The 27222-nt window shown below is 45.7% G+C and overlaps 1 protein-coding gene across 3 annotated transcripts in view; it reads left to right on the top strand.

The window, feature by feature from the left end:
- Positions 1-27222, top strand: part of AHCYL2 (adenosylhomocysteinase like 2) — a 109253-nt gene that overhangs the window by 70156 nt on the left and 11875 nt on the right. For 2 of the 3 annotated variants that reach the window (XM_052788874.1, XM_052788875.1), the window contains exons 2-8: positions 4364-4472; positions 14739-14882; positions 15575-15675; positions 16365-16467; positions 17398-17492; positions 23544-23650; positions 25455-25571. In XM_052788874.1, the coding sequence (XP_052644834.1) occupies positions 4364-4472; positions 14739-14882; positions 15575-15675; positions 16365-16467; positions 17398-17492; positions 23544-23650; positions 25455-25571 (776 nt within the window). Of the gene's footprint in view, positions 1-268; positions 426-4363; positions 4473-14738; positions 14883-15574; positions 15676-16364; positions 16468-17397; positions 17493-23543; positions 23651-25454; positions 25572-27222 lie in introns of those variants that run through there. The other variant, XM_052788876.1, reaches the window with a different exon arrangement.

Here is a 27222-nt window from a genome sequence, read left to right as displayed (position 1 = left end):
TAATTATAGTGAGCAGGGAAATGTTCTGGTTATATAAATAAGCTATTGTTATGCACACACAAGCCAGGCCACGTTAAAAACTGCCGCTAACTGTCTAGAGGTCAGGCAAATGCTGTAATTCAACATAAAACAGAAGTAGGGCTTGTTTGGCGGGACGCCTCATTAAGTCTTGGGGTCCTTTCCTGCCAAAAAAAGGGAGTCTGAAAATCCGAGCGGTTCCCCTTCCCTCCCGCCCTCCCTCCCTCTCCCTCCACCCCGCAGCTGAAACCAGAGCGGGCAGGATCGGGATCGGCGGGGCTGGGAGGTATAAATGGGGGGGCAGCCCCTGCCCTGGCAGGAGACGGTGCAGAGGGGCTGTCGGTGAAGCCGTCATGCCGAACAAGAAGAAGTACAATGTGAACGGAGATTCAGGGATTAAAGCCCAGGTGAGGGCAGTCTTTAGTACCGTAATAACATTTTTTCTATTTAAAAGTACATTTGTTTCTCTCTACCCCCCCTTTTTTTTCTCCTTTCTGTGCTGTTCCCCCAATCACTTATTTCTGGAGCTGACTGGATCCCCGCACTTAGAGAAAATCCCAATCTCCGGAGGATTTCTCTTCATTTTCTCTCAGGAGCAGGAGGTTTGAAATGATGAAGTGTTGAGCCGAACATGTTGTTCTGGGGTTGTTTTTCAGACCACTGAGATGGAGGAGTCGATGGGTTTGCGAGCAGGTAGATTTCCCAGGAAAACCTCGGATGACGAGACTTTTTTTGCTCAGTGAAGTAGCGTAGAGCAGCTCTTCATGGTGGAGATCCCAGGTCGAAGTGAGACTTAGCTCATTTGAAATGTAATGAGCATGCACCTGCATTTAGAAGTCATTAACCCCTTGTACCTCTGGAGGTGAGGTTTTTCAGCCTGAATTGGTTTTTTCCTGCTGGAGGTTGAAAGCAGCAGTGCTTGTGTAGCGGCAGAGCAGGTTGGACTCCTAAATCCAATCAGCTACGGCTCTCAAAGGCTTCACAGCCTCTCCTTTGAGCTTTAGCCTGTGCAAAGTTGGCTGTTGCCTTCAGAGGCGTTTCGGTGTGAGCTGAATGAGTTCAACCTGGAACCAAATCACTGTTCTCATTCCCGTCTTGAATGCCCCCATCTTTCCAGCGGGGCTGGAGCATGGTGTGTCATGCCGTCAGTTGCCTTGTACCATTCGGTAGGGATTTAAACCAGAGTTTTGGTCTGGGTAAGCAAGGTCTGGTTTTCTCCTTCTGGCTGGATCGAGTGTGCGTTGCTGTGATGTCAACTCAAAAATAAAGATGTGTTGTGGAAACTGGCTTAAGAGTATGTTCCTGCTGACACTTTGTACCCTTCACACGTCCGTGCGATACAAAAATTTAGCACTGAATGAAGGTGGATACAACAGATGTCTTAAATAAATCAAATACCAGCATCCTTTCTTGCCCGCTGTCTCTATTGCTGGAAGGATAAAGCCAAAAGACGTTGGTGGCGTGTCAATGCTAGCTAAAAGCAGACCTCAGCTTTGACCCGGTCCCTTCGCAACGTTCTCCTCTTCTGGTGCTTCCTTCCACATCTTGGTGGTCAGTGCCTTGCTCAGCTAAAGCTAAACCCAGTTTGTGGCAATGTTTAAAGGGTTTAAACTCTTAAAGGAGTTGAGGGCAGAGTTTATTATAAAGTCTAGTTCTAGTTCTCCCTAATTTGGTTCATGACTTATTTTTCTTTTCGGCATGTACTTGCCTGTCAGTCGTGGATGTGGAAGTACTTAGAGAGCTCTGAATGCAATTATTAATATTACCGTGTCGCTTGAAATAGTTGCATTTGAATGTCCTTGAAGAGATGATGTGGGAAAGGAAAATGTTAATTGTAATACGAATTATTCACCCTTTGTTAGACTTCTAGCCTATCTCACTTTGCCAAGAGCATCATTTCACACAAAACCTGATGCTTTGATGAAGCTGCTCAGCTGTCGAGGGATTTGTTTAAAAAAAAAAAAAAAAAGAAAAAAGGTTATTTCAGGCCAACAGCTTCTTAGAAAAGGAATATAAAAACTGATGTGTGTGCACAAAGACCCTGTCCTGCCGGGATCAGAGGTGTTAATCCACAACACAACTCTTGCCTGTAATATGAGTTTGACGTGTTTTTTTTTTCTCCCCTGTGTGTTTCCTGATCCGGTGTCGTTCTGTTGTTTGGTTTAAGATTAGCAGAAAAAAAGAGCTCCCAGGTGCTGCTGCAAACCCTCTCCCAGGTCCTTTCCTTCCTCCCCAGCAGCTTGTGCTGGCTGTCCCTGGGCCAGCTCAGACTTGGGTTCACAGAGGACTCTGAATTAGCCACCTGAGACCCCCATCACCTTTTTGCTTCACTTACTGGTCCAAAAAGCAGAGCACCAGCTCTGCAGCATCACCAGCCCGTCTCAAGTGCAATGTCAAGTGCTGCTACTTAAACCACTGAGCTTGAATTTGAGTTCCCAGAATGGGATCAAATTCTTTCTGGTTAGATGACTTCTTTAAACAAAACTAACTTCTCAAAATACCCCAGGGGGTTAGTTAATAGACTCAATTAATGGCTTTCAGTATTTTGGAGATGTAAATATTTAACCCCATTGCCAGATTGAGTCAGTTTATGCTTGTAGCAAAGTCCAAGGAAATTTGCAATTGGAAGTCGTGCTTCCACTTTCCCTGAGATTTAGCACAAATCATGAACACAGTGGGAGCGTCAATGGTTGGCTTACAAAGTGATGAGCACTGGGAGTTAAAATACTTCCTAAAACTATAAGCCTGTTCTCCTGAATGCTTAAATATGGCCCAGTAGCCACATATAGAGAGAATTAAAAGGGATGTTGAGCTGCTGATGTGGTTTTGAGATGCGCCGTGTCCCTTGGGCAAGGCAAGTGGGCTCTGAGAAGTTTTATGTCTGTTGAAATGTGTGTGATGCTCGTGAAGCCCTTTGGGGTGACTAGCTGAAGGCTGGTGCTGATGTGAGCAGGGAAGCGTTAAGACAAGTCCAACCTGAGGTGCACGTCAGTGGGGCATGGAAAGGTTGCGTTTCTACTGTAAAATCACTAATAATCATCTGTAAGAGCAGATGTTTGGTTTATGTGAAAACCTGGATTTGGGGAGTTTATAGTAAGGAAATACTGATTATTTGGCCTGCTTGCTGCTCTTTTCAACCAAGGGCGGGAGTAAAACAAAGCTTGGAGGAAGGGGTTCTTCTATAAATACCAATGTTGAATGTCATTTTCCCCTTAAAAGTGCCTAGATAAAAGTGACACTTCTTTACTTATCCCTTCTGTCCTCTGCACGCTATGGAGCAGATCAGCTTTGCTGACTTAAAATAAATATTTATCTCTCGGCTTGGCAGTTACCGCAGCCATAACATGGGCAGGACTGAGCCGGGTTGTGCTCGGCCACTCTCAAACCCGCTGGTGGTCTTGGGGCTTCACAGATGTTCCTGGGGAGTCTGAAATCTTCATTCCTTGGTGATTGAAATGGAAACGGGCTTGATTCTTCATCTTGGGTTGAGCAGGTTGCTATTTGTCATCCACAACAATTTTTTGCAATGAGACGAGCTCCATCAAAAAAGAGGGTAGATGCAAAATGCCACAAAATATTCGTGTTACATCCATTGCTGTGGTATTGTTGTAGGCGTTGCTGGTAAATGATAGTTGGCTCCTTCTCTCCAACTTGGATAATTACATTTTGCCAGTCTGCACATTGCTTCATTTACATGCCTTATCCTTCATTTCTTGATTTGTTGTATAAAGTTGTGTACTCTTAAATACAGTGCTCTTAAATACTTATGTTCTCCAGGCGTCCATGCTCCCAACAGTTACAACAGCCTTGAGTGATGTATCTAATCTCAAATGTTTCTTAATATTGAGTGCAGCTGGAAGCGGTATTGGTTACGTGAAGTGTTTTTATTTTTGCCTTTTGTATTTTGTACAGCAAATAGGGAGCATCTCATACTGGTCACCACAATAAGCATTGCAAGATAGGTCAGTGTCCACATCAGCTCTACAAATGTTGGGTGGCCCTAATGGGGCTTCTCTTGCGACAAATAACCCTTATCATTAGCATTTTGGAAAAATAAGTTTGTGTGTAATGGGGACAGAAGCTTTCTAATTTCTGTGGTTCAAAGAGGAGCTTCAAGGTATTTGAAAGACAAGTGTGTCAATGCTGCATCTGGTGGGGGGTCTGAAGGTAAACCAAGTAGGCAATTTAGCGTACTCTGTTCCCAATTAAATAACAGAAATTGCGATTCAGCCCATAACTGAGATGGTGTCGGTGTCTGCTCAAGGCTGTGGGTTCTTGGGATTAATCTTCTGTGTCAGACTGTTGGGTTTTTACATCTGACTTAACTATTCATTTCTTTTAACAGATCCAGTTTGCTGACCAAAAGCAAGAATTCAACAAGCGCCCGACGAAGATCGGCCGCCGTTCGCTTTCCCGCTCCATCTCGCAGTCCTCAACAGATAGCTACAGCTCAGGTGTGTGCCATCAGCTGCAGTTACAGCACCTCTGCAGACTGCAGGGTTTGTCCCGCGTTTTGCTCAAGGATCTCCTAGATCTGCTGTGTAGTTGGTAGTGTTGGAGGGAAGGCATGGAAAGAGGGTTGTTACTTTTCTTTCTCATCTTTGTGTATAGTTGGATAGAAAATTGTTACTCTGATGCGCTTAGCACTTCTAATCTCTCTTTATAGTCCTCGTGTGCGGTTGCTGCTGGCTTTCCTCCTCTTTTCCCCTTCCTTTTCCTTCCAGGCTCCACAAAACAGTGTTTCCATTGTGTTCGTGCTTGCATGTCATCTTCCCTTCCCGTTCTTGAATAAATCCATGTGGATCCCACTGTAGGTTTGGACTGACCCGTTGCACATAGAATTGGAGTCTTTGGAAGAGCAAAGGTGACCTCTGAAGGCCATGCATATGTCTTCTGTGTTTTTCCTGCTGGAATCTGTGAAATGAAACTTTTAGCAAGTTGTGGACTTGCTGTACAGTCTTGCTATCTGTACTTAGGGGAACTCACTGGGGAGGGAGGTTGAGTTTATTGGGGTTTTTTTGTTTTGTTTTAAGTTTCAGGGCTCTTCTGAAGTCCCAGGTATATTTGCGAAGATTGGTTCTGGAAACTTGATTTGTCTGGACAGTGTGCAGCACTGTCCAGAAACCTTCAGGCTCTGGTCCCGCCAGCAGCAGGCTTGTTCCTTTGAGAACAAGGCACAGCAAAGTTTTGTTTTGACCTGTGTAGGTGCTTGAGTTGTTTTGTTTTCTTTCAACATGCATCATTTTCAATGTAGACAACTGAAACTTAATTTCTGGAGCAGTCCATGAAGGTTTCTTAAAACTCAGTCAAAGGTAGATTCCTGTGAAAAACAGATTAATTTCATTGAGTGCCGTGTTCATCAAACATTCAACATTTAGAAATAAAACATACAACAATCAAACATTAACATTTCAAGCTGATGCAAAAAAGGCAGCACAAGAAAGTCCTGAAAACAAGTATCCTGGTGGAAATTGGCATTTTTTCCTTAGAGGAAAGAGTGCAGGCTTGAGAGAACGACTACTAAAACCTACCTTGACTTTGAGTGAAGAAGGCGAAGCTGCCCTGCACTTCGCAAACAGTCTCTAGCATTATTCAGCAAATAAGTCGCTGTGTGCTGAGGAAGTTCAGTGCCACCGCACTTCCCAGCACATAGGAATGTCACTGGCCCATTCGATAAAACACTATGCCCCCAAGTGGCACCTTTAGCTAAATTTACCCTAGTCCAGTAACACCCACATGGGACTGGTATCATACCTCACCTTCCAGTGTCCTCTTTTCTTTGTCTCTGAATATGTCATTAAGTACCATTACTGTGCTGGAAACCTTATGTCACTTCAGGAGTTGGTTATGAGGAGAGTGGCTTTCCAAGAATAGGGAGAGGTCACCAGGGATGCTCTCAAATTGTTCAGGATAGGTCCATCCAGGATCCTTGGCACTTTGAAGGGAATACTGCTTGCTACCTGAAATGTTACAGCTACTGTCCTAGCTGAGACTGTCACAGAAAGGAATTTGGATCCAATTCCCCATCCCTCAAGGAGTCTTAATGCATCTGATCCCCTCCTGGTCCTGTCCCCTTGAAGAAGATGCAGAAGAAATCAGCTTCCAACACAAGGCTACAAAGAATGGAGATGTAGGCAGCTTGAAACTGGAGGAGGTATTATTCCTCTGTTCCTCATGACTGTGAAGGCAAATGATCAGGCCCTTCTGGTGACGTGTACCAAAACTCATGGTGGAGTACCGTCAAGAGCTCGCAGATGGGTATTCAGTTTGGTGGCCAAGGTCTGGCTGCAGACCTTGCAGGGGTCTGGCTTTATGCCAGAGCCATGGGGAATAAGGAGTATTCACGGTAAAGCTCCACCACAGTCTGTCACTTAGTCCCTGTCCATGACATGGATGCATTTCTTGGATACTTGGCAGGTCACGGTGTATTTGAGGAGAATCTGGGTAGATATCTGCTAGTTTGGAGCATCAGAGACCATGAGAAGCTCAAAGGTGCATCCTACCCTGACCCTCTCAGCTAGATACCTTGGGTATAACAAGAAAGAATTGTATTTTGGGGTGGATGACGTGCTGTGAGCTATGGTTGGGTTTTGGTTGCAGAGTTTGCTGGCCATGGACTAGTCCCATTCTGCAAACTGAAAGCCTGTGGCTAAAAATCAAATCTGAAGGTAGTCCACCCACATTTGCTTGTATGAGGATGTTTTGGGCCATATCCCACCTGCAGCTTCCAGCTGCGTGTCTGCTGTCGAAGGAAGCAGGACAGAGCCCGTGGGCTCACACAGGGCTCTCCACGCTGTCCAGTTGCGCGCATGGATGGATGTGAGCCGAATTCTGCCACGCCAGCCAGCGCCTGTACTGGAGACCAGTCCCCTGTTTTATTTCCCAGAGTGGATGTAGCTGACAGCTACAGCAGAAGTTGATGCCCATCTGAAGTCCTAGTAGTAGGTCTTGACTGTTGAAGCTTTAGAGAACGTCCCTGTTCCTGTGCCTGTCCTGTCATGGTACATGCCATAACCTGTTGGGAGCAAACAGGATAAAACCTTCTGCGTATGATGAACCTGGTTTCACGTTTTTTTCTTGAGCTGTCTGGAGAAGGTGTGCAGAGCACCATGTGAGCGAGCGGTGAAGCATGGAGTGGTCCTCTCTGCCAGCACAAGCGATGAGCTAGATGCCACCACTAAAGGGGGACTGCATTAGTAGTGGAAGGTTGAGGAGCCAACAGGAGCCTGAGAGGTTTAAACAGAGACATTTTAGCTCTGTTAAGTGTAGAAAGCCTCCACAAACTCAGGATCCGGCTCCTAGCTGACTGCTGCAAAGAGGCACTGTGCACAGAACTTGTACTTGAGCCTAGGTGGTGGGCCAGAAGTCTTCCTGACGTAGGGATGGAAAGCCTCCTTTGTGTTTCTCTACTCATTTCCCTGATTCTAAGGGTATCAGAGATGAGCTGGAATCAGACCACACTGTGACAGCCCACTAGACTGAGGTAGTATTATCGGTCCTGCCCATCTCCCATTCCTTCTGGCTGTAACGTATCTCAGAACCACAGTCAGATCAGATGACTGAGCAGATTTATAGGAAGTGGCTGTGTAGCAGTAGTGCATTGTCCGTAACAGATATGGTTGCCTGTGTGCTACATGAAAAACACGCTAGATGAGAACCTACAAGCTTTTCACGTTTTTCAGCAGCCCAGGTTTAGAAGAGCAAAGGTAACTGATGGAAAAGTCATGGCTGTTCAGTCCTCTCTGCTCCTGGCAGAGGCTGGTGCTCACCTCCAGAAGATGCAACTGCTGGAGGCCGTGATCAGATCCCGGGCACACAAACAGTGAAAGCCACGCACAGTCCAATGGCTTCACCCCCGTTCCTGTGGAACGAGCGACTGTTCTTTATCTCCTTTCCTGCCTGTTGGGTTGCTGCTTCTTTCATGCTGCCTTGTATGCTTGGAGGAACCTCCAGAGCCTCCTCCAGAGGCTGGGAGGAGCTCCCCAAGGTTGGGGACAACCTGCGTGACCTATCACTCCTGCAGTGGCTGCGTTCCCACACAAAGGGCTTTTAGGATAAATTGAGGAACATGCATGCCATGTCCTCTCCAGAGGGACATCAGCCCGGGCTCCATTTGCACTTTGTAAGACACCTGGATTATATTTGTAACATTATCATCTTCGGTAGCATGTTTTAAGCTGGCATTAACGATTAGACTTCTCTAATACAGGTCTGTGATTAATATATTTGTACAGGTTTTACAACTCCATCTGATATCTAATCAGCAGGGTATATTTTATGCCTGTCATTTTTGAAGACTAATAGGCTGATTAGGCTGGCTAATGTCATCATGTTTGCTTTCGATTCACAGCTGAAAGAATTTGGAGCAACTTTGGGGAATTCTCCTCCACCACTTGCACTTAGCATCTCCTGCTAAAGCATCAGCAATTGCAATTAATTAGCTTGTGAAAGTATTATATTTCCCTCCTAATGAAAGCTGCTAGACTGACAGTCAAGACAGAAGACTTCTGCTCCCACGACGGTTGCAGGATGGGTAGATAAATCCCATTAGTACCTCTTGGCATGGATCTTCGTCATTCTCCTTTTAAGGCTGAGCAGTAGCACAGCCTGAACAACCCATTAAGCCCTCCTGGGATGGGAAAAGGCTAGAAAAGAAGCAGTATGAGGAGCAGAGAGATGATAATGGAGGGGAAGAATCATAGAATCATTTAGGTTGGAAAAGACCCTTAAGATCGTTGAGTCCAACCGTTAACCTAACACTACCAAGTCCGCCACTAAACCATGTCCCTAAGCGCCATGTCTACATGTCTTTTAAACACCTCCAGGGATGGTGACTCCACCACTTCCCTGGGCAGCCTGTTCCAATGCTTGACAACCCTTTCAGTGAAGAAATTTTTCCTAATATCCAATCTAAACCTCCCCTGGTGCAACTTGAGGCTGTTTCCTCTCATCCTGTCACTTGTTAGGTGGGAGCAGAGACCGACCCCCACCTCGCTACAACCTCCTTTCAGGTAGTTGCAGAGAGCGATAAGTTCTCCCCTCAGCCTCCTTTTCTCCAGACTAAACAACCCCAGTTCCCTCAGCCACTCGTGATAAGACTTGACCTGTAGACCCTTCACCAGCTTCGTTGCTCTTTAGGCACACAAGAGGTACGTGGAGGTCCCAAGGTTCAGAGGTGGTGGGCGTGAGTGTAGAAGTGAGTGAAACCCAAACAACTCTTCCTTGAGACGTGCTTGGTGGGAAGGCAGTCATCCCAGCATCTCTGCCCAAAATGATGGGGAGGTGCTGGTGCCGTTTTAGTGATGCAAGAGAGGCCTGGGTGTGGAAACAGCATCTCTGTAAACAGCCAGTGGTTTCTTGCTCTTCCTGCCCATCAAAACTAGAAAAGTTCGATCAAAATCATCAGCTGGTCTCCAAAATATGTACCATCTGTGAAGTTACGATGTGGAGCAGCATGTTCCAAGATGCAATGCGTCGCTAACTGGGCTTTGCTAGAAGCAATAATGGGAAAAATGAGGGTGGTGGAACACTGGCACAGGTTGCCCAGAGAGGTGGTGGATGCCCCATCCCTGGAAACATTCAAGGTCAGGTTGGACGGGGCTCTGAGCAACCTGATCTGGTGGAAGATGTCCCTGCTCATTGCAGGGGGGTTGGACTAGGTGACCTTTAAAGGTCCCTTCCAAACCAAACCATTCTGTGACTCTATGATAAACCATTAGAAACACTGTTGAACATGAAAACTTTATCACTTGGTTGCTGTAAAGTATGAAGGATGAAAATACTAATGATCCGTTCTGATCTGATTCTTTAAATTGGAAGTAAAAGTCTCTTATCTGTATTTACCATAAGCCAGCAGTTTTCTGTAGTTGTTCCACTTCATTTAAAACGAGTAATTTTTCTCGCCGGGGAAATTAATTGTTTCCTGTGCCATTTGGGAGTGGTTTATATGCCCAGGGACACGCCGTGGTGTTTAACAGCGTCTTCTATTGCAAACCAAGGAAAGGCACTGACCTGACAGCTCAGCTTTGGAGTCGAGGGGCTGTTTTGGCGGTGCACTGGGCAAATCACTTAAATTTCAGTAACTGTTCTTTCCCTTTCTGCAAAACTCAGATAATTGTTATCTGCTTGGACAAAGATTTTTGGGGATCACGTGGTTTATATCAGCCCAGCGCTTTGAATACTAAAGCACTCAGCGTTGTGTATTACGCACCGCATACACGTTTTGTGGGCGCTGAAATGAGATTAGAACAGTAATATCTTTAATTAAAGGCGATTGACTTCATCCTCATGCTGTTTCATAACTTTCAAAAGGTTGTACGGAAAAGAAACAGGGTTTGTCTTTTTAGTTGGGCTGTAACAGGGGCAGGTTGCCCCTTTTTTGCCCTTAGTGATGCCAATACTACAAATGTGAGTGGATCCTCATCTAAAATATTAGCAAAGCTAAACTTTGCTGAATTTAGGCTCTGACCTGGTCTTTGCTGGGTCAGGACACGGACTGCAGGTGTCTTCTTTTCCCCCTGACATTTTTCCACTGGATAACAGTGCCTGAGACCTGCTGCTATTTTCATGTCATTCTCTTTGAAATAATACAATTTATATCAAAATGGTACACAGCTCTATGGAATGCCAACCCCAGTTATGAAGCTTTCATTAATCAACTTTTGGGTGATTTGAGATGATATTTAGGGAACTGTCTATCCCATCAGTTAATTGGATATTTCTAGATTACAGGTGCTAGGAATCCTTTCCTTTCTGTAGTTGTTTTTCATTTTACAGGAAAGCAAGGGTAAAATTTACTATTATGTATTAGTATGCTATTACACTACACTAACAATGTTAGTTTAATTCCCATAGTACTATATGCACTGCTATATATTATATGTATGGAACAGTAAAGAACCACCTGCATATGAAAATCTGTCTACCATCTAGGTGGGGTATTTTGTTTAAAAAAATTACTTTCAGCCCCCAGAACCAAGATCTATGATTTTAAAGAAACCTCTGCACAGATTAGCTGTCTTCAAGGAAATAATCCTCCTTTAACTAATTAATCCTTCCTTCTGGAGCCCTTGATATACAAGAGCTTGGTATTATATAAGGTGCTCTTTTGTTATTAAGCCAGGCTCCTGGTCCTTCAAGAGCTGCTGTGGGATTGTGAACACAAATTCAGAAATATATTGCCGTCAGCCTGTTGTTTGCAGGGTCGGACTTGCCTTTCACACCCCGCTGAGGATGGCGTCTTTGCAGAGAAATTTCAGCAATGCATAATTCTCCTCCGTAAGCGGATTAAGACCCGAGCGGGTCTCGGGGAGCCTGGCACACCGACAGCAGCAACGCTAAGCTTTTTTTCCTTGGGATCATTCAAGCACTTCACACGAGCCAGAAGAGAAAGTAATCGGCTTGCTGGGTGCTGCAGGAAAGACAAACCCATGGCCATGCTTGGGGGGAAGGGTTTAACTCCTTGGTTTGGGTTTCCTGGCATGAAATTGCTAACAGAGCCACTGAAATGCTGGGTAGAGGGGTGGTTTGCCTTTACTCCAAGTTATCTGAAGGGGCTCTCGGTATCGATCTTCACCTGAGGTCTGGATGCCTCTGGAAAGCTGCAGCTCTTTGGGAGCACTGGTGGGTAGTGATAAGACCATGGGTTCAACCATGCCATTCGTCCTATGACACTGTGTAAGAAACACTCACCCTTCCTCCTACCTAATTCCTTTGGCACAGAATTGGGGTAGAAGGTTGGGAATCCTTACTGACTGTTGGGTAGAACAACTCCCTTGGCTGTTGGTGTAGATCATTCCCTCCTGGAGACTGCACCTGGGAGAGAAGCTAGCTCACGCATGCAGCAACACATCACCCAAAGCCAGCAGCTGTTGAGTTTGACTATGCAATGTTTCCTAGGTAAAGATTTAACCAATTCTTTTCCCGTGTTGTGGGAGAAAGAGAGCTCATCATCGTATGTGATGCCCTCACACATATGCACATCGTTTGCTAGCGATGCATAACATTGGCTAACTCCACTGAGGCTGTTGTGGGTAGTGCTGTTCTACAAAGGTGGTCCCCTTCTGCTTTAACAAATAATGTGATGTCAGGTCCCGCATTCACCTTAGAAGTACCATATGATCTGGAGAGTAAGGACTTGAAGTAAAACTTCAGGGCAATTTCATGAGGAATGGGGGATGACCATGTGGATGAGGCTTTTTTGTTGGGTCCTGGAAAGGTCCTCTGGAAAGGAAAGAGGAGTCATGCTTTCTAGTTCATCTCCAAGCCTTACCTTACATGTTGGTTTGACTGCTGATGCCAGTCCTAGCAAATGAAAGAGATCTGGTGTCCCACATGGGGGCATATTCCAGAGGAAAACATGGCACAAAGAGTCCCTTCAGCTGATCCAGATAAACTGGAAGCGGAAGTGGTGGCTACTTCATTGCAGCTTGAATCGAAAATGGACTCTACGTGTTATTTTAGTAATCAAAATAAATGGGAAGAGGGATTTCTAACTCCATGAAGGGCTCTGCAGTAAATCGCCATGTGTCTGCCATAGACTAGTTGCCTAACCAAAAGTTTGGAGGACATTGATAGGAAAGGAAGACAGTTATTGACAGCAACTGTAATTAATTCTGTGTTCACATGCACATCCATGCCTGATAGCCATATATCATCTTAAACAAGAAGCATAATCTGATTCTATGAGACTGTATGTTTGCTATCCCCTGTAGGCTCCTTACTATGGAGAGAAGTGGTGCCATCTTTCTTCCTCTTCTCTTATCAAAAGAGCAAGAGAGAGGAGGGGTTAAAGAAGATCCAAAAAGGCAAAAGATGAAATACGTGTCCAATTATTTGTTATTTATAATAGAAAAGAAGGGGAAGATCCAAGGGCTGGATTGAGCTGTCTGTAGATGTACAGAGATGTTGGTTGGAAGGAACCACCAAGGTCATCTCAACCCCCTGCCCACTCAGAGCAGGACATTGCCAGCACAGGATCAGGTGAGCCATGGCTCTCTCTAACCAGTTCCTGAAGTCCTCCAAGGATGGCTCAATGTCCGAGTGGAGAGCAGTGACGAGTGGGGTTCCTCAGGGGTCGGTACTGGGACCGGCGCTGTGTAACATCTTTGTTGGCGACACGGACAGTGGGATTGAGCGCACCCTCAGCAAGTTTGCCGACCACACCAAGCTGTGTGGTGTGGTCGACACGCTGGAGGGAAGGGATGTCATCCAGAGGGACCTGGACAGGCTTGAGAGGCAGGCCTGTGCAAACCTCATGAAGTTCAACAAGGCCAAGTGCAAGGTCCTGCACATGGGTCGGGGCAATCCCAAGCACAAATGCAGGCTGGGCGATGAGTGGATTGAGAGCAGCCCTGCGGAGAAGGACTTGGGGGTGTTGGTTGACGGGAAGCTCATCATGACCTGGCAATGTGCTTTCGCAGCCCAGAAAGTCAACCCTATCTTGGGCTGCATCAAAAGCAGCGTGACCAGCAGGTCGAGGGAGGGGATTCTGCCCCTCTGCTCCGCTCTGGTGAGACCCCCCCCTGCAGTACTGCGTCCAGCTCTGGGGCCCCCAACATCAGAAGGCCATGGACCTGTTGGAGCGAGTCCAGAGGAGGGCCACAAAGATGATCAGAGGGCTGGAGAACCTCTCCTATGAGGACAGGCTGAGAAAGTTGGGGTTGTTCAGCCTGGAGAAGAGAAGGCTCTTAGGAGACCTTACAGCAGCCTTCCAGTACCTAAAGGGGGCTTATAGGAAAGCTGGAGAGGGACTTTTTACAAGGGCATGTAGTGATAGGACAAGGGGTAATGGCTTTAAACTGAAAGAGGGTAGATTTAGATTAGATGTAAGGAAGAAGTTTTTCACTGTGAGGGTGGTGAGGCACTGAGGGAACAGGTTGCCCAGAGCGGTGGTAGATGTCCCATCCCTGGCAGTGTTCAAGGCCAGGTTGGATGGGGCTTGGAGCAACCTGGTCTAGTGGAGGATGTCCCTGCGCATGGCAGGGGGGGTGGAACTATATGGTCTTTAAGGTCCCTTCCAACCCAAACCATTCTGTGATTCTATGATTCCGTGATGACGGAGAGCCACCACCTCTCCGGGCAACCTGTGCCAATGTTGCGTCATCCTACTGAGGAAGATGTTTTTTCCTACCATCCCATGTGAGCCTCCCAAGCAGCAACTTGTGGCCATTGCCCTTACTGAGGAATGTTGAAATTGAGCAAATCCAAGGACTGGGAATACCACCAGAACTGAACAGTAATTAACCAGCAGCCTTCACCATGCCGTTGTTTAAAATGAAATAGGGTCTTGTATCTATCCTGTCTTAAATTACAACTCTTAATGTTTTGGAAGTACTCAAAACATTAATAGGTGTTTTTGTTGGCTATCTTAGAGCTGTAAAGGCTTAACATTTTGGAAGAGAGATGGGAGAAGGCCACAGAGGATCTGCAAAGCATGAGGAAATGAGCCCATGGGGGACACGGGCAGTGCTCACGCTAATTACCTCTGGTGTGGTGTTGAAGTAGAGGTAGATGAGAGTGAAGAGGTTGTTGCAGGTAAAAGCTGACTGTGGGGAAATTGTCATTGTAAGGAGAAGAGTAGATCCCAGCTGAGGACGGAGGGAGTTGGCATGTGCACATGGACACAGACACATCCAGCAGATCATCTGCACCTTCCACTGCAGGTGGTTTGGCTTTAGGGAATATTTTGTTCTGTCTCTGACCTCCTTTTCTTCCTCCAGCTGCCTCCTACACAGACAGCTCTGATGATGAGACCTCCCCCCGAGACAAGCAGCAGAAGAACTCCAAAGGCAGCAGTGATTTCTGTGTGAAAAACATAAAGCAGGCAGAATTTGGGCGCCGAGAGATTGAAATAGCTGAACAAGGTAAATGGGGTGCGTTCCTCAAGCTCCACGTTGTCCTAGGCTGTCTTTTGGGGTTCTTCCTTCCCCCAAATCCTCTTCTTGCAAGTTTTAGTATATTGGTGATTTCTTGACACCGTTCTTGTTAGAGATGGGAAGACTTTTATGGGATTTTTTGGGATGGAAAGGAGTTACAGGGTTATGCCATGTAGCTCCAACCAGTCAACTACTGAAGGACTACTCTATAGTCAAATGCATTTTGTTAAAATCAGTAGAAAAGATGAAATCCATCAAATAAATTCAACAACTTTGTTTTAGCATGATTGTCTCCAAAAATCCGTAGTAAAGGCAATGCAGTGTTTAGGAGGGATATTGGAGAGGCTGATCAGAGCAGCACGTCCCAAGCCCTTCTCAGCCTGAAGCAGATTTTCCTCCAGCCTCACCTGGGCATTGGCAGGTAGAAACTTGAAAATGTGATGATGCTACATCCTAAATAGTAGGGAAAAAAATTCACAAGGGTTATTGGGTCTTTTTCAGCTATGCCATGACTTACTTGTTGCTTGCTCTCAAGGATTTAGCTTTTTTTGAAGCTGCCACAGCTGTACAAATTCATGGGAGTACCAGATAGCAGGGCAAGAAGTGATGCTGTCTGTTTCTTCTGTGCTTGTCTCTCTTTCCATCATATTGATGGACTTCTTTTTTATTTTGCCTTTCAGAAATGCCTGCGCTGATGGCTTTAAGGAAGAGAGCTCAGGGAGAGAAGCCACTGGCTGGGGCCAAGATTGTGGGCTGCACGCACATTACAGCACAGACAGCTGTAAGACCCCATCATTAAACTCTAGACAGGGATTTTCCACTGCTTAGCCTCTAAAATAGACCCCAAGTGGTTAATATAGAGATGTGGTCTCTCAGTCCAGCACCGTACACCAAGTAAAAAGAGAATGGTCGATTTTATGAACACTTCTAGATAAACAGAGCCTGTGCTTCAAGGTGATGTGATGCGTGTATCTGTAAGGCATTGCTTGAGTAGTGAGAACTAAGGAAATTGAATTATCTGTATCATATAAGCAGGAAGAAGTGGTGGTCAGTGATCAGTGCAGTTATGCAAGTCAAGAGCTGTGGTTTTTCCTCCAAACATGGGATAGGAGTGCTTTCTCCTGACTAGATTTGGGACTTTGCTGAGTGAAATCTGCATATATATCTATATCTATATATATCTATATCTATATCTTTATATACACCCCCACACATATATATGCTGCATATAGAATATACTCTGAAGTTCTTATTTACTTCATCCATTTAAAATTGTAAAGAACCAAAAGTAATTGCAAAATTGTTTTCTGTGCAACTCTCTAATGACCCTGATGCTGCTTAAAACCAACTTCACATACCCCCCAGAAGCTTTCCCATAAATAGCAAATAAAAATCCCAGTTGTGTGTTGCTCTTAGCATTGTATATTGCTCCTTGCATTGCTCTTTCTGATGTTTTTTGTTTAAATCCAGGTCCTAATGGAAACTCTTGGTGCATTGGGTGCGCAGTGCCGATGGGCTGCATGCAACATCTACTCTACTCTTAATGAAGTGGCTGCTGCCCTTGCTGAGAGCGGTAGGAACTTAACCCTCTTTGTTCTTTCTGGATTTAAAAAGATTTGTTACTGCCCCGTTGTATTTAGCTCATTTACCATCTCTTACAGTTTTTTCCCTTCATTCTCTTCAATTTATAATAAACCTGTAGGAGGTAAAGAGCACAAGATAATCCCTTCCATTGGTCTGAAAATCTTAGAATGATTTTTCTCTGGAGTATAAAAGTAGGTAGTACAAATGATGGTGATGCGCATTATTAGCTGAATGGGCTATGTGAACCTGGAAGTTATTTTGCTAAGAGAAACAAAGCTAAATTTTATTTCCGTTCTGTAAATTTGAGTCATAACTTTGGCTAAAAGGGGTGAAAGAGAGAATTTTTGGTGGACATAATTCACAAAACAGAAGCTGTCCATGTTGCTCTCACCTGGGACATGCCTTAGTTCAAATCCTGTTTAACCTGGGTAAGGCCAGAGATTTTACTGTGAGAGGTGGGAGACCCAAAAGAAGCCAAACCCACCGGCTTGCCTGTTACCTGGTCTTGCTCGCTGAAGCTGAATGATAATTGCTCATGAGTCAGGATACATTCAAGTAAATTTGTGGCTAACGTGCCTCACAGGAAGGTAGAACATCTAACTCACAGCGAAAGCTTGATTTTGCAAATAAATGTTATTGTTGAGAGCGTGTTGCCCTCTCGTCTGGTGGCTAGAGCTTTTTCTTGGGGGAGAGGAAGAAATTAGGAAGGCTAAAGCTGACTCCTATCTGCTGCCTTCAGTATGTGTCTTCAATGTGTATCTCTGAAGCTTCTTCTAGAAGGTAGATGTTGAAAAATCAGACTGCAAGCAAGACCGCAGTGGTGTTGGGAGCCTGGTTCATCACGTGTGGACGTAGGGAGAGCTGATCCCCAAGTGGTTTGCTAAGGCTGTGTTAGCACCCGTCTCCCTCTCTGTGCCAGGGTTCCCCGTCTTCGCCTGGAAGGGAGAATCTGAAGACGACTTCTGGTGGTGCATCGATCGCTGTGTCAACGTCGAAGGATGGCAGCCCAACATGGTGAGATGGAGCTGACTGTAAAATGCTCGGCGCATGTTGAAGCATGGGTAGCTCTCATCTAAAGAGAAGGAGGAGGGGTTTAGTGCTGGTCCGTGTTTTTCTCCTGAATTTGGACCTAACTTAGCAGTTAAGGCTTGGTGCTAACATAGCACTTACCTTTGAAGTGCTTTACAATTAACTACGCAATGCAGGAAATTAACTTATCTCAGTCTCACAGGTGTGAAGTCAGGGAGAAGATGGGTAAATGACTTCTGCATGTGAATCTTGCCTACCAGGCAAGGTTTTGTTTAACTATTTTCTAAATAAGCATAGCTGCGTTAGAGCAAAGTTTATCGGGTGCTTAGTTGCTTCCGGAGTAGCTTGCTACAGTTTAAACCAAACTCATTTAATCTAGCCAGTAAAAAATGACTCAAAATCAGTATGTTCTGAAAAGGAGTTGCATCCATTTTACCATATTCGATTAAATTCACACCTTTGGTTGACGTGATTTTTCTTATCTAGGCAAGGCGTCTGTTTCAGAACAAAAATTAGATTTTTAGGTGATTTCTGCACTTTAAGCCTGCTCTTACTCTATGAACACAAAACCTCAGGTAGCCCAACTCCATACTTTGCTGGTTTATTCTGGCCTTGTTTCTAGGGAAAACAGAGAACCCTGAACTAGGTGAGCGGAATAATTTGCAGCTGTCAAATGTGCTGTTTTCATCATGCTTCCCGACAGGTTTTGAGCCCTGGAGCTTATGATCTAAATTAGATGAAAAGTAATCAAAGGTGGAAGATAGGCGTGTATCTGTATTGTTTGTTTGCCAATATCAGCTTGTTTGAGGTAGGTTTTTTGTCCTTTCCAGTCTGCACCTGCTCACTTCCTTGCTGTCACCTTTAAAAAGAATTGTGAATGTCAAAAAATCCACCCCCAAGCTACGAATCTGAGTCTAGACGTGCTAGCAGCTTTCTTCTTCTTTCTGAGGAATAATTTGCCATCAAAAATGTCAGTAATTGAAGAAGTCAGTGTACCAGAATGTGCATATTATGCTTTCCCAGGATCTCTTCAGACCTCTTGATTCTGCGACGTGTCTCCAGCCATCAGTGTATTTTCAGACCTGCTTCTGGAGCACAGAAATAATTGCTGGGGAGCACCAAATACCTCAGATCTAGCAGTTCCCAAAAGTCCACGTTTTTAGAGATAAGAAATAGGACGCTGGACACTGGGTGAAGAACAGGGGTGGAAAGGATCTTCTTCATGTGATTATTTCAGGAGAGAGGAGCTGGCAAACTTAGCCAAAGAAGCGAGGTGAAATTTGCCTCTCTGGTCCATCCAGTCTCATGGCTGGAGCGAGATGGACCTACTCTGTTCCCTGTGCTGATGGCAACTTTTTAGAGCATGCACCATATTTTTTCTCTCCTGTTGAGACTGAGAGTTTCCCCCGATATCCTGAATCAAGGCGATACATCCCCAGGTTGTAGGACTGAGCCTGAGCTGCTGCTTCTGGAAGCCCATGACCTTTGTATAAACCTAAATCTAACCTCTTTTCATAGAATCACAGAATGGTTTGGGTTGGAAGGGACCTTAAAGGTCATCTAGTTCCAACCCCTCCCCTGCCATGGGCAGGGACACCTTCCACTAGACCAGGTTGCTCCAAGCCCCATCCAACCTGGCCTTGAACACTGCCAGGGATGTGGCAGCCACAACTTCTCTGGGCAACCTGTTCCGGTGCCTCACCACCCTCACAGTGAAGAATTGTCTCTTGTCTTGTCTTCTCTTCCCATCAACAAAATACCAACGATACCTTTCATTGTCATTGATGATTATTAGTGGCTGTACAGTGCTTTGAAGATGTTCTGTGCAGCGCTACGTGCCATGGTGTGATCAGATGGGAAATTCCCTCTGTGTGAAAAGTGATTTAGTAACATGCCTATCTCTGTCCAGGACAAAATAATCAATTTGGACTCTTATAAAGTGTGGAGTAATTCAGAGCATAAGTATCCGACTTGTACTTGTTGATCTATCCAACTTGTATTTGTTGATCCAAGATGAAAGTAGTGTGCAAATACATCTCCATTTCCAGACTTCTACATCTTTAAGCTCAATGAAGAGAAGTACAATCTCTATTTCTGCTTAAGAGAAAGCAAAATGGGTCAAAGTAGTTCAGCAGCTTGCTGTAAGCCACGCTGACTTAATATCAGGGCTTGAAATACACCCCTAGAGTCCTGTTTAGTGTTGCTTCGCCGGCCCCCACCAGTCCTGTGTCCAGGTAGGCACTGCAAGGCGTGATGGAGCTGACCTTGTACATCCCTTGCAAATAAATAGAGATGTCTCGCCATCCAAAAATCTGAATATTCAGTGTTAGGGCTTCTGTGTGGCACTACTCCACAGGAACAGTTAGCCACAAATACTGAGAGTCTCCAAAAAAAGACGCCTGGGATTTTCTGATGAGAATAGCAGACCTTCAGAGGAGTGCTCTGTCTGGACAGGAATGGCTTAGAGTTTTTTTCTGAAAAATACTGAATCTGCAGCACTGGGAGTTTGGTTTCCTTTGCAGCATAAACTGATCTAGGACCACGCTGCCGCCGGGGGATTTCGATGCCGCCCCCGACCATGCCTGCCTGCCATCTCCTTGCGTTTTCACCAGTCATTTTCTGTAGTTAGTTATTTTCAGCCATGTTGCTGAGCTAATCCTAGCTAATTTTAATCAGCTTGGTTTTGGCAGGATCAGCCCCACGGTATCGGCTGTTGTCCCAACAGAGTTGGAAGGGGAACAGGGTGGGACATTTGGTGGCAGCAGGGTCTTAGATGGGTTTAAAGAGGTTGTAAAATGGCACCCTGAGACACCAGTTTATTTCATGGAAGAGCCAGAGATTTTCTGCTGGAGAAAACATGAAATGGAAGGACTGAGGGAGTGAGAAGTCACAGCCCTTCTGTGCAGATAGCAGTGTGAAATTGGTTACTTGGAGAGAAAAGCACTGAGAGAGGAACACCTACCAAGGGGATATGGATACACCAAATCAGTCAAAAATCATAAAAATTCAGAGTGAGTACTGCTGTGGAGGAGCAGGACTAGGTATCTCCCGGTGCTTGGGTCAGAGGGTGATCCCATCTCCAAAGAGAGAAATGTCCCTGCAGGCACGGGGTGATAGGAGGATGTTTTTTACGGGCACGACGACTCCAGCATGCTCTGCTCCAAGATGAAAGTGCCAAAATCAAGAGGGAGGTTGATGAACTGCAGCCGGCAGCGTTGGTTTGCAGATCATGCGTCTCGGTGGGTGTCAAGCAGCAGCACCGAGAGGCAGAGCAAGGCTCACATCTATAACAGCTGGTTTTCTGTACGAAAAATTCTCTGCGCATCAAATAAAGGCTTTTTTTCCCAAAAAGGCAGATAACCTGTGTAAAGCTGAGAAAACTGCAGGAATATGGGGCACATACCACGGGCTTTGCCATTGGCCGTTTGGGGCTGATACACAAAGGTGACCTTCCATCAAAAACTAGTTCCTCCATTGATTTGGTTTGGGTTTTTTTCATCTCCTGCCCTCCTAGGAAAGAGGAAACTGCCAACCCCCAGAATTCTCTCTTAGAAAGAGGATTATGTGCCCTATTAAACAGGGATTAATGAAATGAAGACGTCCTGGGAGCCAGGCAGCTGAATTCCTACCTCGGCTGGCCCAGGAGAGTTTCTCAGCCCACTTAACCCTTACCTGCCTCCGCTTCCCAGCCTGTGAACGGGAGCTGGATCTGGGGGTTCCCTGGAGACTCAAGAGTTGGGTCTGCGTGGGAGATGTGTGCTGTGCTCTGGCAGGACACTGTGTGCTTTCCAGACATTCGTGGAGGAGCAGCTGCTACCCACAGCATTTGCCTTCAGTGGAAAATCCCACAATTTAGAAAGAAAAAGGTTGCTATAGTACGTAGCATTTCCAAGTAACTCTTTGCCCATGGATGTCAGTGTGGTGGCTCCATGAAGCCACCACGTCATGTCGTGACAAAGCTCAGGAGCGTTGTCTTTGTGCCCGCAATGGGGCTTCTGCCGCAGGAGCATGGTGGGAGTGTTAATTTTTCCTGGGTGGCTGCAGATGCTGGTGGGAGAGCTGCAGACGCATGTGACAGAGGTTCTCTGCCGAGCTCCACCACTGGCCAACGAGCAGAGATGCTTCTGCCCAGGTTTCACATTTGCATTTTAGGACACCTGCACGCCACACCAGTAGGTTAATGAGGGCTGGCTTGGCAGTCAGAACTCTTGAACACTGGTGTAGGGAACATGCAAAGAGGAGAAGAAGGAGGATGATGATGATGCAGTCAGAAGTCTTTGACGTTGGTGTAGGGAATAAGCAAAGGTGATGATGATGATGCAGTCAAAAGTCTTTGACGTTGGTGTAGGGAGTATGCAAAGGTGATGATGATGATGCAGTCAGAAGCCTTTGTTGGCGTAGGGAATATGCAAAGATGATGATAATGATGATAGGGAACATGCAAAGAGGAGTATGATGATGATGGTGATTCAGTCAGAAGTCTTTGGTGTTGGTGTAAGGAACAGGCAAAGAGGAGGATCATGAAGATGCAGTCGGAGGTCTGACATTGGTGTAGGGAACAAGCAAAGAGGAGGATGATGGTAATAATAACATGGGCCAATGTGCTCTCAGCCAGCCCAGCTAGCAAAGGTCCTTGGCACTTCACCTGCCGCTCGGTGAAATCTCCTCCTTGTTTTCTCTTGAGTCTGAGTCTAATGGGGGTTGTCACACTTCCCACCGTGCTTGGGCCACCTGAGTGGCAGGAGGACTCAGGGAAATGCACGTGTTTCATTTTTTTCTTTCCTTGTAGCTGTTCTTCTTTCCCAGACACCTCTTTATGGTACCCCAGTGGGTCCGTCTTTGAAGTATTTAGAGCTCAGCGCCCTCCTTGGGTATGGCTGTGTGTTGAGATGCAGCAGGGGATGACCCAAAGTGGTTGGGACTGGGGCCACGTTCATTATGAGGAAAGTGTGTAGGACACAAACAAGACTCCTAAGAAACTCCGCTGGCTGTCACCAGCAGTGAGATTTTCTGCAATTATCAGAGGTTCTGTACTTACAGAGGTAAAAAATAAGCCTTGGCTTAAAGTCTTTGATTATCCTGGTGACACTATGGCACATCACAAAAATACCTGAATAATGTCAACCCATGCAAAGGTGCATCTAGATGCACGTGTTAAACTTTTAGCAGTGTTATGACTTTTGTGTCCAAAGCCATTACCAGGTGCGTTTCCATGTGCTGGAAGACACCTATGCATATTCTCACCAGCAGAGAATAGACAAGCTCTTAGACATGTCTTTTCACTGCAATTTTTAGATTTCTGTGACCAAAGTGTTTTCATGTCTGTCCTTTCCAAGGCACTTTTTCAAAGGCCACCTTTACTTGCTCATCTTCAATGTTTTTATTAAAGCTGTAAGTCTCTGGCTTTCTCCATCGCCCTGAAATCTGTCATTAGGAGGAAATGGGTGGCTCAGGAGACTCATGATCTGATAAAGAAGGGGTTTGTACTTCTGAGATTGAGGTTCAAGGCCAGATGAAATGGGCAGAGACCCAAAGTTGTTGTCTAAAAGAGGTTCAGCATTTTTAATACGTAGTGTTTTATGATGCAATTATATTATAATTGGCATTAGTGGCTCTGCACCATCCTCCTTCTCCATCCTCCTCCTTCTCCATCCTCCTCCATTAGCAGTTATATTAGAAAAGCTGATGACTCTGTATGGTTCAAAGGCTTTTCCGTCTGTGCTTCTGGGAGATGGGGAGAGAGGAGCTTCCACCGCTGTTTTCCATGTTTCCTCTGGTCTCATTATAAACACCAAGGTCTGCCGTGTTTGTCTGACCTGTTGCCTTTCCAGCACAATATTGATGAAGCAGCACTCCTGCTCTGAATAGTCAGGCAGAGTAGTCTCACTAAGCTGTCACGATGTGGTATTTGAAATGCCAAAACACGGGCTTGATTAGGAATGATTTGAGCGTGTGATTTATCCCTTGTACCTTTTTGGGGTCAGCAGGCCTTAGTGGATCTTCAGAGCAGTGACTTTGTGGTTATTTTTATTACAGATCTTGGATGATGGAGGCGATCTCACTCACTGGATTTACAAGAAGTATCCCAACATGTTTAAGAAGATCAAGGGGATAGTAGAGGAGAGCGTCACTGGTGTCCACAGGTAACAGGACAGGCTGGACTGTGAGTATGGAGATGTTAGGACAAAAAGAGCATCTTCTGCCTCAGGGCACCGGTAGCAAAAGATCCCCAAGCTGTAAGATGCCACAGACTCAGCTGAATGTTGAACCTCCTAATACATAGTCTGTGGTTTTCCTTCAGCTTGGGCTTAGCTTTTCCGTAAGAACTGTTTTAAATCTCTCGTATAGTGAAAGCAACTTGGAACCACTGCTCTGAATTTCAGATGAGGAGGAGAAGCAGCTACTGACCATTGCGTGGGTGGAAAAAGTGCACGAGGTCTTGTTTTTCCACCTGTGAAATAGGGGCAATGGTTACTTCACCTCATTTTGCAGGTGAAAAAAGGAAGGGGTGAGGGTGTTGCACAAGAAGGGGTGGGCTTTGGAGAAAGTCAAAAGTGTAGTCCTAAATTAAATGTATGGGAAGAAGTGAGATTTGGGAAGAGGAAATGAGTCTCTAGTTGGGCTGGGAGTGCAGAAAGGAAGAACCACAAAGATGCAGCCGTATGACTGAGTGACATCCGTCGGTCTGCGGCAGAAGCAGAATTGTGATGGGAGAAGTGGCTCCTAGGATTAGGAGAGGTATCAGAAGTGCTTTTCCAGTGGAGTTAATTGTATCACAGGTGACAGAAAATAGGGGACTGAGGAGAAGAACAGCAGATTCTGCTTTTTTGTTTATTTTTGCAGGGAGAAAGGCTTGGCTGCAGCTCTTGGAGCTGGCTGAGAGTTTGGCCAGAGGTGCAGGCAGCCCTTGAAACAGGGAAATGAAATATTTGAAACAAGGAAGCGACCAATTCAGGTTTGCAGCCAGTGGGGTCAAGAAAAGGACCCGATAAAATTTTTAGTATTGGGAATCATTCCTAATATGGGCAAAAGAGATGTGCAAAACCAAAGCAATGTTAAAAACTGTTCCCCACATTCTCATGCCAGGAGTGAGTTTGTTTTCTGAGGTTGGTGGTATCGATGCATGCGTGCGGGGAATGCGTGCCCCTTACCTCCAGGGGACAGACAGTGTGGGGACTGAGGCTCCCCAGATGACAAAGAGAGACTGGGGAGAAACCTGGAGGTGGTCTGTAGAGACTGACCAAGGGAGCATGTTCTCCTTCCTGAGGTCTGGAGCAGGGAGGTGATTTTCAGATTCTCTTCATAGCTGTAGTTTAGCGTTTAGATTCATTTTTAGTGTTTTTGCTGCTGCCAGGAGTTGAGTCTGCTCTCAGAAGTAGGGGGTCAGCTTGATGTCTTCCCCACCCTGGTTGTTTCTTGCACCACATCTCGGTGACGATGCTCCTACTGCTGTTCAAATGGATGTTTTGCTGCAGGTGTTGATCACAGCAGCTTCACACTGCTGTGAGTGTCAGCCTTCTGTGGCCATTGCTATTTGTCTTGAGCTGTAAGAGCTTGAGGAATTACATGAGCTCTCATCTTATGTTATCTGAAGCAGGATTTGGGGTTTTTGTCCTTTTGAGGACATCAGAGGACGGTTGTAATATCAACAGTTATAAGGCACATGTTGTTTTGAGCACCTTCTGACCTGCTATTTGACATTTTTATGAAATGCCTTTTGCCAAACTGGTAGTTCTTCAGTAGGGGAGGAAAACAGATACAAACATTTGTGGAGGGAAGAGTGCTGTTTCTCCTCCAGAAATGAGGAGCTCCTATTACGAGGTTTTCTTTGAGCCTCCAGATGGGTACTGCTTACTCCAGCAAAACAAGACCTCGAGAGCACACAACAGTAGAGTGTAGGGAAATATTTTTCCACCGATCACCTGTTTCTTCCCGTATTCGTAACAGGCTGTACCAGTTGTCCAAAGCAGGGAAGCTCTGTGTCCCAGCCATGAATGTCAACGACTCGGTCACAAAGCAGAAGTTTGACAACCTGTATTGCTGCAGAGAGTCCATCCTGGACGGGTATGTACATGGCCACCCAAATGGAGCTGTGTCCCTTGCTCGGGTTGCGCTGGACCCCACAGTGAACTGGGTCCATGGATCTGTCCTACCTGCCACTTTAGATCATTTTAGATCAATTCATGTGACAGAGGAGAACAAAGACCCTTTATTACCTCTGCTCCATCCTGTTTTTATCAAAGATGGGAATCTGCAAGGCATTTTGAGAGAGCAGCTATGTCTCTATGGGTCAGAAGGCCCTAAGACTTATTTGTACAATTGTATGTAAAGCTCTACAAACATACGCACAGCAGCAAACAAACGTTGAATCTTGTGTTTGTAGCAGAATGATCTTGCAGCAAAGACGTTAGCACCTCTAGGAAGTCTGGCTTCAATATTTTTAACCCAGCTGCATGTGTGAACGGGGCACATCACTTAAATTCTGCCTCTGCTCCTCTTTTTGTAGAAAGCATATCTTCTCTTTTCCCACAGTGTCTGGAAAACACATCAGGTATTTTATTAGCCATAGCGATACAAGACACTTCCCAGTCCCCTTCAAGGGCACTTTGTGTTTTTGTGCTTTGTGCTCTCAGGGTGATGTTGCCCTTCCATGTGTGTAGGTGACTCGCATGCATTTTTCCCTCCTCGGTGAGCACGACTGGAGCTGTCTTCAAGCCCTGCAGCTTCTCCTACTCCCATGTGAGGACTTCAGAAGTCCTCACATATAGCTATAATACTCCGTCCTGTCCTTCTTACCTTTGTGGCATCAGGATAAAACCCATCTGTGTCTGTTGCGTGTGTGTGAGTCAACCAGCAGCTTCCTCACAACAGTTTTTGCCTTTCTAGTTTCCTTTTTTTATCTTCTCATGTGAATATACAATAAACCGAAAGAAAGAAAACCAAAGAGGTTCTGGTAGACTGAGACTTTATCCCATAACAGTGTGCATGTCCAAAGTGTAGACTTGAGTCTGAGGATTAAACCCTGTCCTTCAGCTGAGCATAAATAAATAGGTGTGGAAGGTGGGAGTGACAGGGCTGATGACTGCTTTATCCACCTCTCTCCACCCCGGTCCTGCAGGATTTACAGCCACATGCTATACAAGCAAGCAGAAGAGTGTTTGCTTCCCTCTGTGCTCCCTCCCCCCAAAAATCCCAGCAGGCAGACCGTGGGACTGGGAGCAGCTCTGCAGCATCCTGATGGTGCTGTACTTTTTAGGATCGGATGGGAATCAGTTGCTGACGGATACGTGGGCACCGGGAACATGATGTATCTTCTGAGACTGTAGGTCTTGAGATGCAGTGCAAAATACTTGAAGTTGTGATCTAGAGAGTGTGTAAATCTCGGTGATATTTTTTTTTTCCCTCTCCCTTTTTTTTCTTTATTTTGATGGAATTGGGTGTCTGTGTCCCCACCACCCCACTGCCAAATTTTGTCACAGCCAAATGAGATTAGGAGAAGTTTTATTCGTACAGTTTGGATGAGTGGACTGTGACATATTGCATCTGGTAGTGGTCCCAGTAGACAAATCTGCACAGAAGCAAGGACAAATGTGACTTTCCGGACTGGCGTTGATGCTGATGAGATGAATACCAGAGGAAAGATTGCCTGCTCTGTCCCAGGTAGCTGTGGTGCGGAGGAGGAACCCTCCATGGAGAAGACTGCATGCTTCAAGAG

This window comes from Harpia harpyja, chromosome 6 (genome assembly GCF_026419915.1).
Source record: "Harpia harpyja isolate bHarHar1 chromosome 6, bHarHar1 primary haplotype, whole genome shotgun sequence".
In the NCBI taxonomy this organism is placed as follows: domain Eukaryota; kingdom Metazoa; phylum Chordata; class Aves; order Accipitriformes; family Accipitridae; genus Harpia; species Harpia harpyja.
The sequence above is the reverse complement of the archived record's forward strand: the minus strand, read 5'-3'. Positions and strand labels throughout refer to the sequence as shown.